General features: G+C 35.9%; 1 protein-coding gene across 1 annotated transcript in view; it reads left to right on the top strand.

The window, feature by feature from the left end:
* Positions 1 to 17212, top strand: part of cacna1fa (calcium channel, voltage-dependent, L type, alpha 1F subunit a) — a 36710-nt gene that overhangs the window by 9230 nt on the left and 10268 nt on the right. Inside the window, exons 15-41 of the mRNA XM_084389469.1 lie at positions 799 to 1006; positions 2600 to 2720; positions 2850 to 2922; positions 2998 to 3058; positions 3401 to 3458; positions 3557 to 3656; positions 3763 to 3892; positions 4879 to 4938; positions 7095 to 7201; positions 7354 to 7441; positions 8714 to 8821; positions 9067 to 9119; positions 9216 to 9362; positions 9450 to 9651; positions 9806 to 9964; positions 10929 to 11039; positions 11191 to 11274; positions 11482 to 11502; positions 12331 to 12462; positions 12558 to 12623; positions 12722 to 12813; positions 14127 to 14286; positions 15174 to 15301; positions 15418 to 15514; positions 16184 to 16286; positions 16555 to 16656; positions 16929 to 17053. Of these exons, the coding sequence (XP_084245595.1) occupies positions 799 to 1006; positions 2600 to 2720; positions 2850 to 2922; positions 2998 to 3058; positions 3401 to 3458; positions 3557 to 3656; positions 3763 to 3892; positions 4879 to 4938; positions 7095 to 7201; positions 7354 to 7441; positions 8714 to 8821; positions 9067 to 9119; positions 9216 to 9362; positions 9450 to 9651; positions 9806 to 9964; positions 10929 to 11039; positions 11191 to 11274; positions 11482 to 11502; positions 12331 to 12462; positions 12558 to 12623; positions 12722 to 12813; positions 14127 to 14286; positions 15174 to 15301; positions 15418 to 15514; positions 16184 to 16286; positions 16555 to 16656; positions 16929 to 17053 (2896 nt within the window). The remainder of the gene's footprint in view (positions 1 to 798; positions 1007 to 2599; positions 2721 to 2849; positions 2923 to 2997; positions 3059 to 3400; positions 3459 to 3556; positions 3657 to 3762; positions 3893 to 4878; positions 4939 to 7094; positions 7202 to 7353; positions 7442 to 8713; positions 8822 to 9066; positions 9120 to 9215; positions 9363 to 9449; positions 9652 to 9805; positions 9965 to 10928; positions 11040 to 11190; positions 11275 to 11481; positions 11503 to 12330; positions 12463 to 12557; positions 12624 to 12721; positions 12814 to 14126; positions 14287 to 15173; positions 15302 to 15417; positions 15515 to 16183; positions 16287 to 16554; positions 16657 to 16928; positions 17054 to 17212) is intronic.

Here is a 17212-nt window from a genome sequence, read left to right as displayed (position 1 = left end):
AGGATGCATAGTATCCTGGATCCATGAAGTAACTGACCTTTAAAAATAAAAATCTGCCTGCCTCTATGGGAATTTAGCATAGGGGTGTCCAAACTTATGCACCCTGTATTTTAAGGAAGAACATTTATTTATTTACGATACATTATTCATTCACAAAGAAAATTGGTGTCCTTAAAGGTTGGATTTTTCCTAATTTTTTTTAATTAAGGCATTAAGTTCAATTTACAAAAGATGATTTTTTATTCCTCTTTTTAGTCAACTTTAGCATGGGTGTCTAAACCTATGCATAGCACTGTATTAACAAAGATTAATAAATACTGTAACAAATGTATTGCTCATTTTTAGTTAATTTTTAGTTAATAAATTAACTAATGTTAACTAATGAACCTTACTGTAAAGTGTTACTGGAAAATCTGTTCACTCTGTGGTCATATTTGCAACGTTTCCGGGAAGCTATTTTGGACATCCAAGACCATTGGCCATCCTGAAATATCAAAAACTTATTTTTTAGAAATATTTAAATATTTTTCAGGCTAGATCAGCCAATGTGCATGTGCAGTCCTAAGAAGAAACTGAAACTGAGCTTGAAACTGATCTTCTAACAGCAGCTGCAGTGACAATGTATTTACCAATCAGCAATTAGCTCTTTTATTTAGAAGGCGGGACGTATTCCGCTATATTGCCCCATTGTAGTTTCTCCCATTCAGAAGTAATAGGAGTACGTCTTTGTATATAGTCTTTGATAAGAGTCATGCTGATTTTCAAGATTCATTGAACATGCTGAATGTCTCTCTTCAGACACTGGGCTGCCCTCTCAGACCTGGTGGGCTCTTTGCTGAATTCAATGAAAGCCATTTGCTCCCTTCTGCTGCTGCTCTTCCTTTTCCTCATCATCTTCGCTCTCCTGGGCATGCAGCTCTTTGGTGGAAAGTTCAACTTTGATGAAACTCAAATGAAAAGAAGCACGTTTGACACTTTTCCATCTGCCCTGCTCACCTGTTTCCAGGTTACTAAGCTAAAATTTTGACTTTTTTTTTTTTACAGTGTTTGCAAAGTACATATACTAATCATCACCTAAACTCCTAAAAGCTGTGAAAAATAAAGGTATCCCTTGTTAAAAAGAAGGACACTTTAGCATACTTTTAAAATGAGTACTTATTACGGAAAAAATATACTTAGGTATGACACTAAGTGTGGAATGAATGGAATTGTTTGAGCACTTAATTGCATGTTAATTGCATTTTAAATTAAAATGTATTATAGTTTAAATTTATATTAAACATAATTGGCGATTATGCAAATTGCACATTCAGTACAATTAAAGTTGGCATGGAACAGAAGTTACGATAGTCTTTTCTTCCCTAATGTGACAGCTTCTCAAACAAGAACAAATGTGGGGCGGGACTTGATTTTGTCTTTTGGGAATTGATTGGATCGTTGTAGCGATCTCACATGAGTAATAATAATAATAATTTTCATTTACATAGCGCCTTTCCAACACACAATGTCGCTTTACAAAGACAGGTTTAAGGAACAGAACCAAATAAAAAACAATAACAAAGCACAATACACACACCAAGGGCTGAAAAGTAATAAACAGAGGTCGATTACAAAGTGATAGAATGTCCTGCCCTCATGCCAGTAAACACGTCATCAGAGAAGAGAAGAGATGTTGCTGCAAGAGTTACTTTGATTGAATATTAAGAGGGCACATGAATAATAAAAAAAACATTGATGGTCACTGATAAAAAATGCAATATTCCATAAAAAATAAGAATTGGTCATTTTGATTTCAGGGTGCATTTAAGGACACTTCTTTTTCACAAGGGAATATAGGCCTATGTATATCTTCAAATAGAATAAAGTTGCTTGACCCCTTTAAAATATGTTTTTGTCATCCTACTCCCTAAACAATGATTGTTTTATTAGCAATTGCTTTAAGGTGGTTCTTCAGAATCAGAATCAGAATCAGAATCAGAATCAGAATCAGAAAGAGCTTTATTGCCAAGTGTGCTTGCACCCACAAGGAATTTTTCTTGGTACTGAAGCTTCCAGTGCACATATACAAATACAAATACAACAAGAACATAGTAATACAAATTCTAAGAATAAAAATATATAAAAAATAAATAAAAATAGTAGTAGTAGTAGTACATCTTAAAGGGATAGTTCACCCAAAAATGAAAATTCTATCATCATTTACTCACCCTCAAGTTGTTCCAAACCAATATTAATTTTTTTTCTTCTGTTGAACACAAAAAAAGATATTTTGATGATTGTCGGTAACCAAACAGTTTCTGGTCCCCATTGACTTTCATAGTATGAAAAAAAAAAACAAAAAAAAACGATGGAAATCAATGGAGCCCATCAAGTGTTTGGTTACTGACATTCTTCAAAATATCTTCTTTTGTGTTCTGCAGATGAAATAATGTCATACAGGTTTGGAAAGGGTGTGTAAACGATGTCAGAATTTTCATTTTTGGGTGAACTATCCCTTTAACTGGAACATATGCAAATGATAAGATTCTGAATACAATCATCTCACTTACAAATGTATACAGAATTGGGAGGTGTAGACTAAGAACTCTTTCTTATATAGATCCTAACAGGGGAGGACTGGAATTCTGTCATGTATGATGGCATCATGGCGTATGGTGGACCAGTGTTTCCCAATATGATTGTCTGTATTTACTTTGTCATTCTTTTCGTCTGTGGTAACTGTATCCTTTCAATATATCAAAGTGCATTCTATTTATAAGCTCCATATTTTCATATCCATTAGCCTGTCCATATGGCTATTATTAAACCTGGAGTCTTGTTTCTGGTCCTTGACTTACTTTGTCTACCAGACATCTTGCTGAATGTCTTCTTGGCTATCGCTGTGGACAACTTAGCCGGAGACGGTGGCAAAAAGAAACAAGAGTAGGCAACACTCACATATTGTTAATGTTGTGCACTCATAGGCATAGAACTCAAGTCGGTTGTTCTGTTTTATAGAGAGAAAAAAGAAGAGGATGATGAATGGGAAGATGATGAAGAAAGAGAGGAAGATGCTGGTGTAAGAACCCTGATCTCTCACATTCTATTTTAAAGGCATTTGAGACACATTTAACTTCTGTAATGTAATTTAGAATTTCTGAGTATAACAGAAAATCAGCAAGTGATAATGTGGGGTGGGTTTTTATTTTTCATTTTTTACCCCTCATTATTTGATTGGGTTGTGAAAAACAGGCTAAAATATTATTATTATATCAAAGTTATTACATTTTGATAAATATCAAATATGACTTTATATAATGTGCAGTGATTAATTGTGCATTTTATCAAAGCATTTATTAAGCAAGTTTCTATGATCATTCTCTTGTTATCTTTTTCTTCATTTTTTTTTTTCTTTGTTCAGAATGAAGTGGACGATTGGGAAGAAAATGAGGAGTTTAGAACAATTGAAGGGCTTGAGGGTAAATACCGTCCAGTCCAAAACTTTATAGTCACATTGATTATAAATGTATGTGAATTTATTTCATGACATTTTTTTAAATCTTAATTTTCTCCAAAGGTATAGGCACTCCCATGAAAGTCGAAAGTTTTCAACCCAAGGAGAAAATTGTACCTATTCCTGATGGAAGTTCCTTTTTCATCCTTGGAAAGAAAAACTGGTATGTTAATTTTTTTTTTTTTTTTAAATAGCACAAATGATGGTTGCTAATAATTATCATTTTTCTGATCTCCAACGTAAAATTAACCTTGCCAATGTTTACTTAGTCTCAGAGTTGCCTGCCACAACCTCATTCATCATCATTACTTCACCAACATCATCCTCGTCTTCATCATACTGAGTAGTTTTTCATTGGCCGCTGAAGACCCAATCAAAACTCATTCTGTCAGGAATGTTGTAAGTTCTAGTGTTTAGAATAGAGGATAAGACCCAGAACGCTTGAGGGCCAGTCTGTGTCCATTGCTCACATTCCCAAAGTGAGGCAAATTATTAATACTGTATACCATTTTAAAATTCCGAAATCGTCAGGCACACGAACTGGCCCTGCAAATTAGCATTTGATAGTCTTAAAATAGTAATAGATCTGATGTCCCTGCTAGATGGCATTTCTCAAGTGCACTGTGGTACCCATGATTCCCAAACACCATCCCTTATGCCCAATAGAGATTAATAAAATGGCTAAATCCCTTGAAGACTTTAATATTTCACCCACAGCCAATGTTTTACATAAAAAGTGATTTTTATTTACTTTGTGACATTATGTTTGTAACATTTATTATGTATTACTTTAATACAAAATAATTTCATTTTTACAACTGTAATACAATGCTTTTTCCCCCCTTAAAATCAACATAAAGTAAATTCAATACTGCAAATACTATCATATGTATGTTTACAATTTTACTTTTTAAATATATATTTTATTTATTAATGGTCCTTAAATCATTTTTTTCTACACTGTAAAAAGTTGAAATCTTTAATAAACTTGAATAAACTTGAATAAAATTGAATAAAATTGACTTGAATAAATTTAGATGTTATCATATGCTGTAAAACAGCTCTAAAGACAATAGTAAATAGTCATTTTTCAGTTGAAATCAGTTCAGTGTTGATTCAGTTCGGTTCAATGACTGTGTAAAGTTAATCAGTTATGACATGAGTTCAATTCAGCTATAAAGCAGCTCTGGAGAAAACAGTGATGTCATCTTCCAGCTCAGTTCAGTTCTCATCCAATAGTGTTCGTGCAGTAAATTAATAATATTGCTGAATATTAGTGTCCCCAACTAAGCAAGCAAAAAAGCAGTGTATATGCAAAGTATAAGTTCTTTTTTTAATTTTGAGGTGAAATATGATTGATTGCTGTCTTTTATGTCCTATGATAGATGCTGGGCTATGCTGATTATGTCTTTACCACCGTCTTCACTATTGAGATCATGTTGAAGGTAAACTATTGATCATCCCATGCAGAGTTAAAATCTCTCTTGCTCCAAACCGATTTTGATCTATTCTATAAGTGGGATACATCCGTAGCCAGTGCTGGGTTTATTTACAAATTGTAGTCTGTTACATATTGCAAATTACACTATGAAAATTGTAGTTAGTAACGTAATCTGTTACATTACATAAAATTAGGTAAAGTATTCAGACTTCTTTTTGATTACTTTTAAATTGCTTTTGACCCAAATCATTTATCATATTGATTTGAATTGAACAATTTTATTGATACCATTTTGATATTAAAAATATAAAGAAAAAGAAAATATGTTCCACAATATGAAGGGCATTACATTTTATGTCAGGGCTTCCCAAACCGTGGTTTGGGAAGGAACTGCAGGGGGTTAGTGAGTTCTTGAAAAACTAATAATTAATTAAATCATAAAAATGTTGAATGAAAACAAATAGAAACAAATCAACACATACTAAAAAAAGATAAAATATTTTAGTTGTGTACCTGCATGTTTTGACCATTAATTGACATTAAAGAACCGTGAATATGCGAATGTGTTGTTAAATTATTGACCTAATTATTAAATATTTTAGTTCAAAAGAGGTTTAGCTGACTAAAACGTTCTGGAATAACTGCATTACATGTAAATATGAAATGAGATAAATGTGTTTGAAAGACAAATCCTTCTAAGGACATAGTAATAAATGGTCGTGTTAATTCAAATAATAATTAAAATGTGTTCATCAGCAGTTGATTGGATATGCAATATTGAGAAAACACTCCTTAAAATTGAAATGATTTCTGTAAATGTAGTGGTCAAGTGCTATTGACGCTCACTTAACTAGTGGTTAGTGTGTGCAGTTCCACAAATCGAGAAGACTTTATGAACATGTATAAGTGATAGGCTTTTTTAAAAGGAAAATTGAAAAGATAAAAAAAAGAAGCTTTGTGGAGAATCAATGAATATGTAATCATGTTATCAAAATGTAACTGCAGTCTGATTATGAGAATTTTAAAATGTTATATAATCCAATTACAAGAACTTTATCTTTAGAATCTGATCCAGATTACATGTTATCAGTTACTACCCAGGACTGTCTAGCCCTCTGTGGTTTTGAGCTCTGACAAAGGGTTGGCCATGTGCAAAATCATCACCCACTAAACATCAGACGTCTATTGGACAGGCAGATCATGTCTATATTGCGTCAGTCGGTCCAAGACCAATTTTTGACCTTTATGCAACGTGCAATCTAGGTCTGCTATTTGGACATCTAACCATGACCCCACCTGGACGTCAATATAATGTTCAATATTTGAACGCCGGAATAGGTAATTTTCTGGATGTTATGTGGACGTCTAAGACAGGTGCAGGAAATTGACATGATCTAGGTTTGCAAAGTTACCTCCAAATGAGGTCTTTTCTACGTCATGTTTGGAAGTCAGATTTTGGTTCCCTGAAGGTGCAGACTGTGACGCCATGTGGACGTCTAAGACAGGTGCAGGAAATTGACATGAATACTTTTTATTTTATTTACAAATATCAACATTGTTATTATCAACATGATTAATATATATGAATACAGATTATTTATATTTATTTAAGGTAATTTTCCAAAAACGCTATTTGATCGTCTCACCATCAGGTGATAACTGGAGACGCATACAAAGGTGTGATACTGTAGCTCAAACAGTAGAGCGTTGGCGCTTGTAACGCTAAGATCATGAGTTCGAGTCCCAGGGAAAGCAAGAATAAGGTGTGTGTGTGCGTGTGTGTGTGGTCTCATGAGAAAAAGCCGCTGTTTTGTTTGAGCGCGATTATTGTTTGGAAAAGACGCACAGTATCTAATAAAACACACGATCCACAGCAAGCCGACCCGTCTCCTTCCTTCTTCCCACAAACGAACTTTTGTGGACGGACGTCAACATTAGACGTGCGGAAGACGTTGGAAAAAGACGTCATCTGGCGTCACAGTCTGCACCTTCAAGGGGAGCAAAATTGGACGTGCAAAAACGACGTAGAAAATACGTCGTTTCGACGTGTCTATGCGCAGTGGGCAGATGCTTAATAGTGAGCATTGGGTTCGAACATTCTGGTGAACCTTCATTTTCAGTGTATAAATTAATGACAATGTGTGACTGTGTGTTGCTCAGATGACTGTGTATGGAGCTTTCCTTCATCAAGGGTCCTTCTGCAGAAATGCCTTTAACCTTCTTGACCTTCTGGTCGTCAGTGTGTCCCTCATCTCTTTCTTCTTGCAGTAAGTTTCCTTTCATTCATTCATTCATTCATTCATTCATTCATTCATTCATTCATTCATTCATTCATTCGTTCGTTCGTTCATTCGTTCATTCATTCATGCATGTATGCATGCATTCATTCATTCATTCATTCATTCATTTCTGCTCTTAGTTCGAGTGCCATTTCTGTGGTAAAAATTCTCAGAGTACTGCGAGTGCTCAGGCCTCTTCGAGCTATCAACAGGGCAAAGGGACTCAAGGTACAGTTTTACAAATGTTTCTCAATGTTAAAATGCTGCTCTGAGATGCAGATACACTATTTCATGAGCTGCACGCATGTAAATAAACACAGTACTGTGCATATCTCTGAAATACTGCGCATTTATTAAAAACAAAATCCTGATGGGTTAACATTTTAAAAATGAAGAAATTAAGATGTAAATATCAGTGTTGTAGTTTTACAATTGTACTACAAAATACAGTATAATAGCAGTATTACAATATATTTTTCCTGTTTTGTTTAATATTATTTAGTAATAATCACAATTAAAATCAGAACAATAATTAAAAATATTAGAACTCTTTTAAATTTATTGTTACTGAAAGAGGTTTGATTTATTGTAATTTATATATCCAAGATTTGCCCAAATCGTTCAGGGGTGCTTTCCCGAACAACGATGTAACTCGCTGCTTAACTACTATAGTATGTTGCATCGTTGAAGAAATCAACTAGCTAGTCACGACTGTTTCCCGAAACCGTATTGTCACAAAATGGTAGTTCAACCATGTTGGTTAATGATGTCATGCAGGTGGTGGAGTAATAACTTATTTTAATGAATCTGTTTGAGATCGAATTAACGCTAGATGTTTTGCTATAAATTACAGACATGGCATCTGAGGATTATCTAATATTTTTCTCAGTTATTTGCTTTATTTCCCGATTCAATCATAGGCTCGTTCTTACATAGTCGAGCACGTTCGCACATGCGCACTATTAATAAACGGTGCTTTAAATCTCTTGACATGTATGTATTCTAAATAAAAGATACTGATTGTACTGAATGTCAGCTTGCTTATTTTGCTCAAGATAAGGATTTATTGAGTCCACATGTCAAGAAACTATGCTTCTAACCACAGCTGTCGCTCCAACCACACAACTTTGCGATGCTGTTTGTGAATGTTTCAGGAAACACAGACTCGTTGAACTAAGCTGATAACGACGGAAGTTGCAACCATAGTTGGCTAACAATGCTTTTGGGAAATGCACCCATGGATAGGTCACACTCAAAAAAAAGAATGAGCTTTTAATTATTTTATTTTATATAAATTATTTTTATTTCCCTACAAAATCGGCCAAATCATTCTAGAATAATTCATTCAATATTCAAGTCATCTGGTGAAAATTCTTGTATTTTTTCACATTGCAGTATTGCAGATTTTTCAATATCATACAGCCCTAAATGCCATGATGTTTATTATTTCCAGTTATGTTCATTCATAACTTTCAATGATTGTTGTCCGTTTGTCTTCAGAGCGTGATTCAGTGTGTGTTCGTGGCCATCCGTACTATTGGCAACATCCTCATCGTCACCACTCTCCTCCAGTTTATGTTCGCTTGTATTGGTGTGCAGCTTTTCAAGGTACTTGAAATCATTTATTACCTTCTTAATGCATGTTCCATGATTGATCAGTTCCTAAGAAAAGAGTTTCAGTCAGTCTGTCTTTCATCAAAATGTAACTTGGTTCGTTCCTGAAACAACTTTCCCGTTAGGTTGACATTATGTGCAGCCTACTCATTAATGTTAACTAGTAATGTTAACAGCCCTATATTCAAAGGTGAAATCAGTTTTCATTTTGGTTAACATTAATGTAATACCTCTTGCAGGGCCGGTTCTACAGATGCACTGATGAGGCAAAACATACACCTGAAGAGTGCAAGTATGTTGTTTAGCCATAAATTAGTTGTTTTATTTGCCCTTACAATGACTCACTGGGATGTTTTCTGAGACTTGTGTGTGTGATTATTTTTTTCAGGGGCACTTTTGTGGTGTTCAAAGATGGTGATATGAACCATCCAATGGTGAGGGAGAGAGTTTGGGAGAACAGCGACTTTAACTTCGACAATGTGCTGATGGGCATGCTTGCACTATTCACCGTCTCTACGTTTGAGGGCTGGCCACAGTGAGTGAGGAAAAGGTTTTACAAAACAGCAATGATTTTGAATCCTCCAAACTTTAATTGTCTTTTTTATTTTTTGGTATTTCGCAGGCTGTTGTACAAAGCCATTGATGCTAATGCAGAGAACAGAGGACCCATCTATAACTACCGTGTAGAGATTTCCTTCTTCTTCGTCATCTACATCATCATCATCGCCTTCTTCATGATGAACATCTTTGTGGGTTTTGTCATCATCACCTTCCGTGAACAAGGAGAGGCTGAGTTCAAAAACTGCGAACTAAACAAAAATCAGGTAAGTCTGGATTCAAGACCATCTTATTGGATAATAATTAGGTGATGCTAAGTTATATTTCTAGTCTACTCAATTTATTTCATTTTTTTGGCTTCCTTGTGTTGTTCTTGTTGTCTAATGGGTTTCTCTCATGGTATGTCTCTTTTGCTCACAGCGACAATGTGTGTATTACGCATTGAAAGCTCAGCCAATAAAGATTTACATACCCAAAAACCCTTCTCAACTCAAATTTTGGAAGATCATCAATTCCTCTCAGTTTGAGTACATCATGTTTGTGCTCATTCTGCTCAACACGCTCGCACTGGCTGTACAGGTACACACACACACACACACACACACACACACACACACGTTTACTTAGCTATCTAAATAGAGGTATTCAATAGATGTTCATTGTTTTTATATACAGCTTGTTGTACTGTAAATATCCTTTGTGAATAAGAAGTGTGCTAATTGTATTGAATGTCCACTTGTAGTGTACTTTCAATCTTGAAAGTATACTTAAAAAAAAAAAAACTTTACTTGCAGATAATATAATATTTATGAAATAAAAGGCCAGTTGATTGTACTTAAAGAGAGTACACTTTCATGACTGTTTCTTAACACACTTATAAAAAAGTGAAAATTATAATAATGTCAAATGAAGAGATTTACTTTAAATCATTGTTTAAATATTCTTTTGTCATGCTTTAAAGAAGTATATGTGACAGTGAAAGTGACATGACATGAAGGCCAAGTATGCTAACCCATACTAGGAATTTGTCCTCTGCATTTAGCCCATCCAAGTTAGTACACACAAATTAGGAGTAGTGAGTAGTGAACACACACACTGCAAACTGTGTTAGGTGCCTTGCTCAAGGGCAGTCATTTCAGACCTCAGTCATTTCCTGCCAGTATTGAGACTCGAACCCGCAACTGGTTCCGCAGTCTGGCAACTTTAATTGTAATATTAAATAACACAATACAGTTAAAATTATAATCAAGAACTTTACATGTGCTTTAGTATGTTAGTCAACACATTACATGTGTTGGCATTTGTGGCCTAATGGTTAGAGAGGGGTTACTAGTCTGGCTCTCTAACAATTAGGTCAGAACTGCCAACACATGTTTCAAGTTGAAATGCTATATATTTTTATTATCAGAATCGGAAAAACTAATTGATCCTACAGTATATCTCATATCTGTGTAAAGCTCCTTTGGAGAAGTTCTGCATAAAAATGCAGCCAATCATGTGTAGTCTGGTCCACTAATGAGATTACGTCACTGTGACCCCACAGCACTATGAGCAGTCCAAACTCTTCAACTCTGTGATGGACATCTTGAACATGATTTTCACTACGCTGTTTACTATTGAGATGATCATCAAACTTCTGGCTCTGAGACCTTATGTGAGACTTGCTGCACACTTTTTTTCTTCAGTCACTACACCTTTCACTTTGCTCCAATGGTTTGATAACACATCGACACGTGTTAGTGCCTTTACATTTGTGCTTTTTGCTCTCTCTCCCTCTTGCGCTCTCTTTGTTGTGGATTACACAGCATTATTTTATAGATGCCTGGAACTCTTTTGATGCGCTGATAGTGGTGGGCAGTTTGGTGGACATCATGATTGCAGAGTTCAGTGTATGTATTATTTTAAAACTATATCTGAACTATGAGGGATTCCCATGCATGTGAATTTTTTTTTTTTTTTTTTTTTTGTGACAATGATTAAAGTACTATAGCATTTGTTATCTTAGACACACACTCACTTATCAATTTCTTTTATGTCACATATCTTCTGTTTCCTGCTCCACTGTGTGCTTTTGGAACGTCCTGTTACTGGCTCAGGGTGGAGGAGGCCATGGTGAGGTAAGAATATGCCACAGAATGAAGAATGAAGGGAAATGCAGTTTAATCACCTTATAAATCAGCTAAATAAGTATTCATATCTTGCAAGCTTATCTATTGTTTATCAATAGTACACAACATATATACATAAATTGTATGTTCAAAATTTGCAATTAAACATTAATTGTCATCAGTAAGAATTTGATGGTGATTTGCTTCCATAATTTTCAATTAATACACCCACAACTTTTCCCTCTGGTAAATAAGACACTGTGGTGTTGTTTAAGCGCACTTATTTTGTAAATACGATCATTCCGACATGAAACAATGGTGCTGTTACATTGACATTGTATAGAAATTTGCAGAAAGAAACTTTGGTCCTGTTTTATGTGGCGACACATGGAAGGCTCTAGAACTGCACTATAGTATTTATATTTAATATTATATTATGTCTATATCAAAATTAAATTGGCTTTGTATATTTTTTATAGTTCATTATTTAAATGTTAGGCTTTTATGACTTTCATTAGTGTGAGTTCTTGAGCTTTTATGATCTTTAAAGGACATGTTTAATTTAATTGAATCATTTGATTGTCTTTGGAATTAAATTTGTCTTGACCATTTCCCAGTTCTCTGACCCTTACTCTTAAAACTCTTACTCTTTTGCTGTAAGGTCTAATGTAGTTTTCCCTGCCTGTCTCTTAGCAAAACCTGCATTATATGGTGACTGCTTCACAAACCAATTCACTTTGAAATCTGCCACTGGCATGATCAAGGACCTTTGTTAATTGACTTTTTAAAATTATACATTAACATTTGGTATGTCGTTCTCTTTCCCCACTTCAAAAGGGGAAAGATGGGGAGAGCGCCAAAGTGTCCATCACTTTCTTCCGTCTTTTCCGAGTTATGCGACTAGTCAAGCTGCTCAGTAAGGGTGAAGGCATTCGAACCCTCCTTTGGACCTTCCTTAAATCTCTACAGGTGAGAAATATAGGAAACAAACAAGCTCACTAGACTCTCTCATTCTCAATTCTCTTTTTTGCATCATTTCTACCTGTCTCTCTGCTTACCTTTAGGCACTGCCATACGTCGGCCTACTCATTGCTATGATCTTTTTCATCTATGGTGTGATTGGAATGCAGGTGGGTTCATCTTTATACGTTTGTATATGTTCCTCCCCCTCTCCTCATTTGAGAAACATTCCAGATTGGAAAGTTTAAACTCTTTGCTGTGGTTCCAGACATTTGGAAAGATAGCTATTGACGACAGTACTGAACTCAGTCGGAACAACAATTTCCAAACCTTTTTCATGGCTGTACTTCTGCTTTTCAGGTAAGAGTACTGTAGGCTTTAGGTTGATTTTTGACTTGAATTTGGATAATGACCTGGGGTGCGTTCTCCGAAACTACCTTAACGCTACGTCGTTCTTAAGTTGTACCTTAAGAAGTACCTTTTCGTTAATACGTGGTTTCCCAAACCTTCTTAGTTAAGTATACCTTCTGTAAGTCATACGTTCGTAAGGTTGGTCTGGACCACTCTTAGCTTTACCTTATCACTGTTGCAGGTCTGTATGAATATAATTCAGAAGTTTTAATACACCCAGACAGTGTTCAGTTAGGCTAATTCAATTGTTTTCATGCAAAGAATAAAATTGTCATTACAATGATTGTTGTTAGAATTTTAATTATATTATTATATAATACAATTTTATAAATTTATTTTAATTAAAGAGCGCTTTTAAAGGCCAGTGAAAGCATAGGCTAGCCTACTGTTAAATCCTATTCGGACGCTAATATTGTTTCTCATGGGCTCGTCCGGTATTTTAAACATTTACAGGGGTAAGTCGGTTATTTTAGTGCCGTCCGAATCCATAATATCAGTGTTTTTTCTCACCCAACCCGTGTAAAAATCCCTGTCCAAATTAGTACCTACCGTTTTTTTGACAAACAGGTCGTGTGGTAATGTAATTGCTGTCTGAATCCACATCTCCGAGTTTACAAAAAGAGATTCAAAATCCACTGTTTAAATCCTTTTTGATCACTGCCGAGCACCGTACGTGACGTACACTTTTATTTACTGAAAATGCTGGAAAGTATTTACAAGAACAATATTTCATCGCAGCTCCACCTCAGCGAACAAAAATGGGAAAGAGAAGAAAGCACATAAAAAATTAAAATGGTTATTATGGCAGCAATATATAATAGCCTATAATTTTAAAATATGTTGGCAAGTATAGGCTAGTATAGTTTGGATTATTTTTTTAAATATCCCATGAGTCCTAATAAATGCAATTTAAACTATTTCGGAAGTGATTATTTTATAAAGAACACCACTTTCTAGTTTAACGCAGTGAAACAGCCCCTGCACGAGAGAATAATTGATTCTCTCGAGCCATCGATTTCAACCAATTCAGCACCCTCGCCACGGACAGCGTCGGGTAACGTCGCACGAAGGTATATCTTAAGCAGCTTCCTAAGGTATGGTTCGGGGAACACACCTAGAAATGGTATACCTTCAGTTAAGTTATACCTTAAGAGTCTTCGTTGCGCGCTAAGAGACAACGTTATCGGAGAACGCACCCCTGATTTTTTATCTGGTTAGTAAATGGTTTCATGTAAAGGTTTGTTGCATGTCTTCAAACCCAGATGTGCAACGGGTGAACAGTGGCAGCAGATCATGCTTGCGGCACTGCCAGGACGTCGGTGTGACCCAGAGTCTGACATTGAGCCAGGGGAGGAGTACAGCTGTGGAAGCAACCTGGCGTACCTCTATTTCATCAGTTTCTTTGCACTTTGTGCCTTCCTGGTAAGGGATAAAACATCCACAACAACACTGTCTCCCAAAAGTTTTGCATTCCTCCCCAGAAACACTGCAAATCGCTCCCAAATCGTTTCAGTTTTCATGCAAAAGTTTTGCACCCTCTTGCAAAAGTTTTGTGTTAACTCGCAAACGTATTGGCTTAAAGGTGCAGTAAGTGATTTCTGAGAAACGCTGTTGAAAGTGGATTGGACGGAGCACCACAACACACTTGTAGCCTATCAGCTGTAGGGGGCGTATACACTCATGATGGGGGAGGAGAGAGAGTGAACAAGAGGAATATTTTAAGAAAGACTGCAGAAAGAGAGATTGTTGTTGTAGTGTTTGCTATAGTAAAAGGACAGTTTTGAGTGTCATTGTTTGTCTGGAGCTGGTGTGCTGCTAGCAACTAACAACGAACTTGTATACTTGTATATTGTATGCTAATTTTTTGTTCTTCCTCGTCATTCGTTCGTCATCTTCGCTTTATTTTGTATGATTAGCTTCAGCTTTGATAAAAAAACATCCACTCTTGCATGCCTGTTTGTGCTTTTTGGTTTTTGATTTCAAATATTAAAAGTGTTTCTCAGAAATCGCTTACTGCACCTTTAACTCGCAAAAGTATTGCACTCTCTTGCAAAAGTTGTGTTGATGGAAAATGGAATTTCCGAAATAATATGAAGTTTATGTTTGAAATAATATGAAGTTGCTTTTTGAAGTTTCTTCAATGCTTTTGCTAGCAAAAGCAAAGTTTTTCAGGGAATGCAATAGTTTTGAGAGAGAATGCAAAAGTTTTGAGCGAACATACATTTTCTTGGGGAAATATATAACTTTCAAAAATCCATCTCTGAAAATAATAAACAAATTTGTTTAGTGATTAATCTGCATTTTTTCAGATCATTAACTTGTTCATTGCTGTCATCATGGATAACTTTGAGTATCTGACCAGAGACTGGACTGTGCTGGGCACTCATCACCTCGATGAGTTTAAACGAGTCTGGTCAGATTACGACCCAGAAGCCACGTAAGTGATTTCACACAAACTGGATGTCTTTTTTTTTATGAGAGCATAATTAAGTCCCAGTCTTAAATGAGTATGTTAATTAAATGAATAAATACTGTTACATTTCTTTGCATCAGGGGAAGGATCAAACATATAGATGTAGTCACCATGTTGCGCAGAATTCAGCCTCCGCTGGGCTTTGGGAAACTCTGTCCACATCGAGTAGCGTGTAGGGTAAGGACATTTGGATTTATACAGTCACTGGTGGACAATGAAATGGGACAAGTCCTGTAGACTTGCATTTTAGGAGGAACCCAAGTCTCCAGTCTCCAGTGTCACATGATCCTTCAGAAATCATGCTGATTTGGTGCTCAAGAAACATTTTGGTTGCACTTTATTTTACAGTACGTGCACTTTCATGTACTTTCAGTGTAAGGTAACTACATGGGTCAGTTAAGGTTTAGAGGTAGGTTCAGGGTTAGTGTCATTACTAAAATAAGGACAAACAGGACTGTAAAATAAAGTGCTACCAACATTTCTTATTATTTATTAATGTTGAAAACAGTTGTTTAATATTTTTGTGGAAAGCGTGATAAATTCTGCTTTTCAGGATTATTTCGATGAATAGAAAGTTTAAAGAACTGCATTTATTTAAAATAGAAATCATTTGTAACAATATAAAAGTCTTTACTGTCACTTTTGATTAATACAATGCATCCTAACATTTAAACAGTGGTGTATGTAGGGACCAAAATACCAGAGACTTGTGAGGTCCAGTAAGCAACCTCCCAGAACACACTAGCAGGCCCATTTCAACATGCTCCACATAGCAGTGTCCTGGTAACCATTCATATCTACACCTTTCTGTTTCTCTCTGCCCATCTCTCTCTTTCTCTTTGGCAGAGACTGGTTGCTATGAATGTGCCTCTCTATCCTGATGGCACTGTGTCCTTCAACGCCACCCTGTTTGCTCTAGTCAGAACTTCACTCAAGATTAAAACAGACGGTTGGACTTCTGCACACACACACACACACACACACACACACACACACACACAATCTCACTAACATACTATCAATACACTTCTGTCAATTCTGACATTTACAAGTGAGGACGTTTGTAATTGCTTCAATAAATTAAACTTTTCTATGTAAATTATGATGCTTGTAGATTTAAATAATCTGTTGTGTGCTTTTTGACAAAAACTACAGCAAAAATTAAGCATTTTTTCGATCCTAAATACAGTAATACAGTACATTTCCGTTCAACACAGGCCCCATTGACCAGCAGAACGAGGAGCTGAGAGCTATCATCAAGAAGATCTGGAAACGTACCAAACCCAAACTGCTGGATGAAGTTATACCTCCCCCTGCAGGTAGAGTATGTTACAATAGTATCTTCTTATAGGCTTTCTGTGCTTAATGTGGACAACCAACACTATATACAAGTTTGACTTTACAAACAGACCATGAAGGACATGCAGTGTTCTCCGAGGCTTTTGGGGATAACACTGTGATGAATCAGAAATGCCTCAATCAATGCCCAACAAGTCCTTCCCTTGCCACCCACAAAAAAGTACACCTCTTCGGACAACTGAAGATCTGCATTTTTTTGTCTTTTTAAAAATCCATCTCTCTATGTTTTTAGGGAATGAGGTGACTGCAGGAAAGTTCTATGCCAGCTTCCTGATTCAGGACTACTTTAAAAAGTTCCGTAAGCGAAAGGAGAAAGAGAGGAAGAAGAAAGGCAAGGACAAGTCAGCCTCTCTCCAGGTAATGAATTATGACTTGTTTGTGTTTTTGTGTGTGTGTGTGTGTGTGTGTGTGTGTGTGTGTGTGTGTGTGTGTGTGTGTGTGTGTGTGTGTGTGTGTGTGTGTGTGTGTGTGTGTGTGTGTGTGTGTGTGTGTGTGTGTGTGTGTGTGGTCTTTTCT

The sequence above is a fragment of the Rutilus rutilus genome (assembly GCF_951802725.1).
Source record: "Rutilus rutilus genome assembly, chromosome: 19".
Classification (NCBI taxonomy): Eukaryota; Metazoa; Chordata; class Actinopteri; order Cypriniformes; family Leuciscidae; genus Rutilus; species Rutilus rutilus.
Note: the sequence above shows the minus strand (reverse complement) of the source record. Positions and strands in the feature narration are given on the sequence as shown.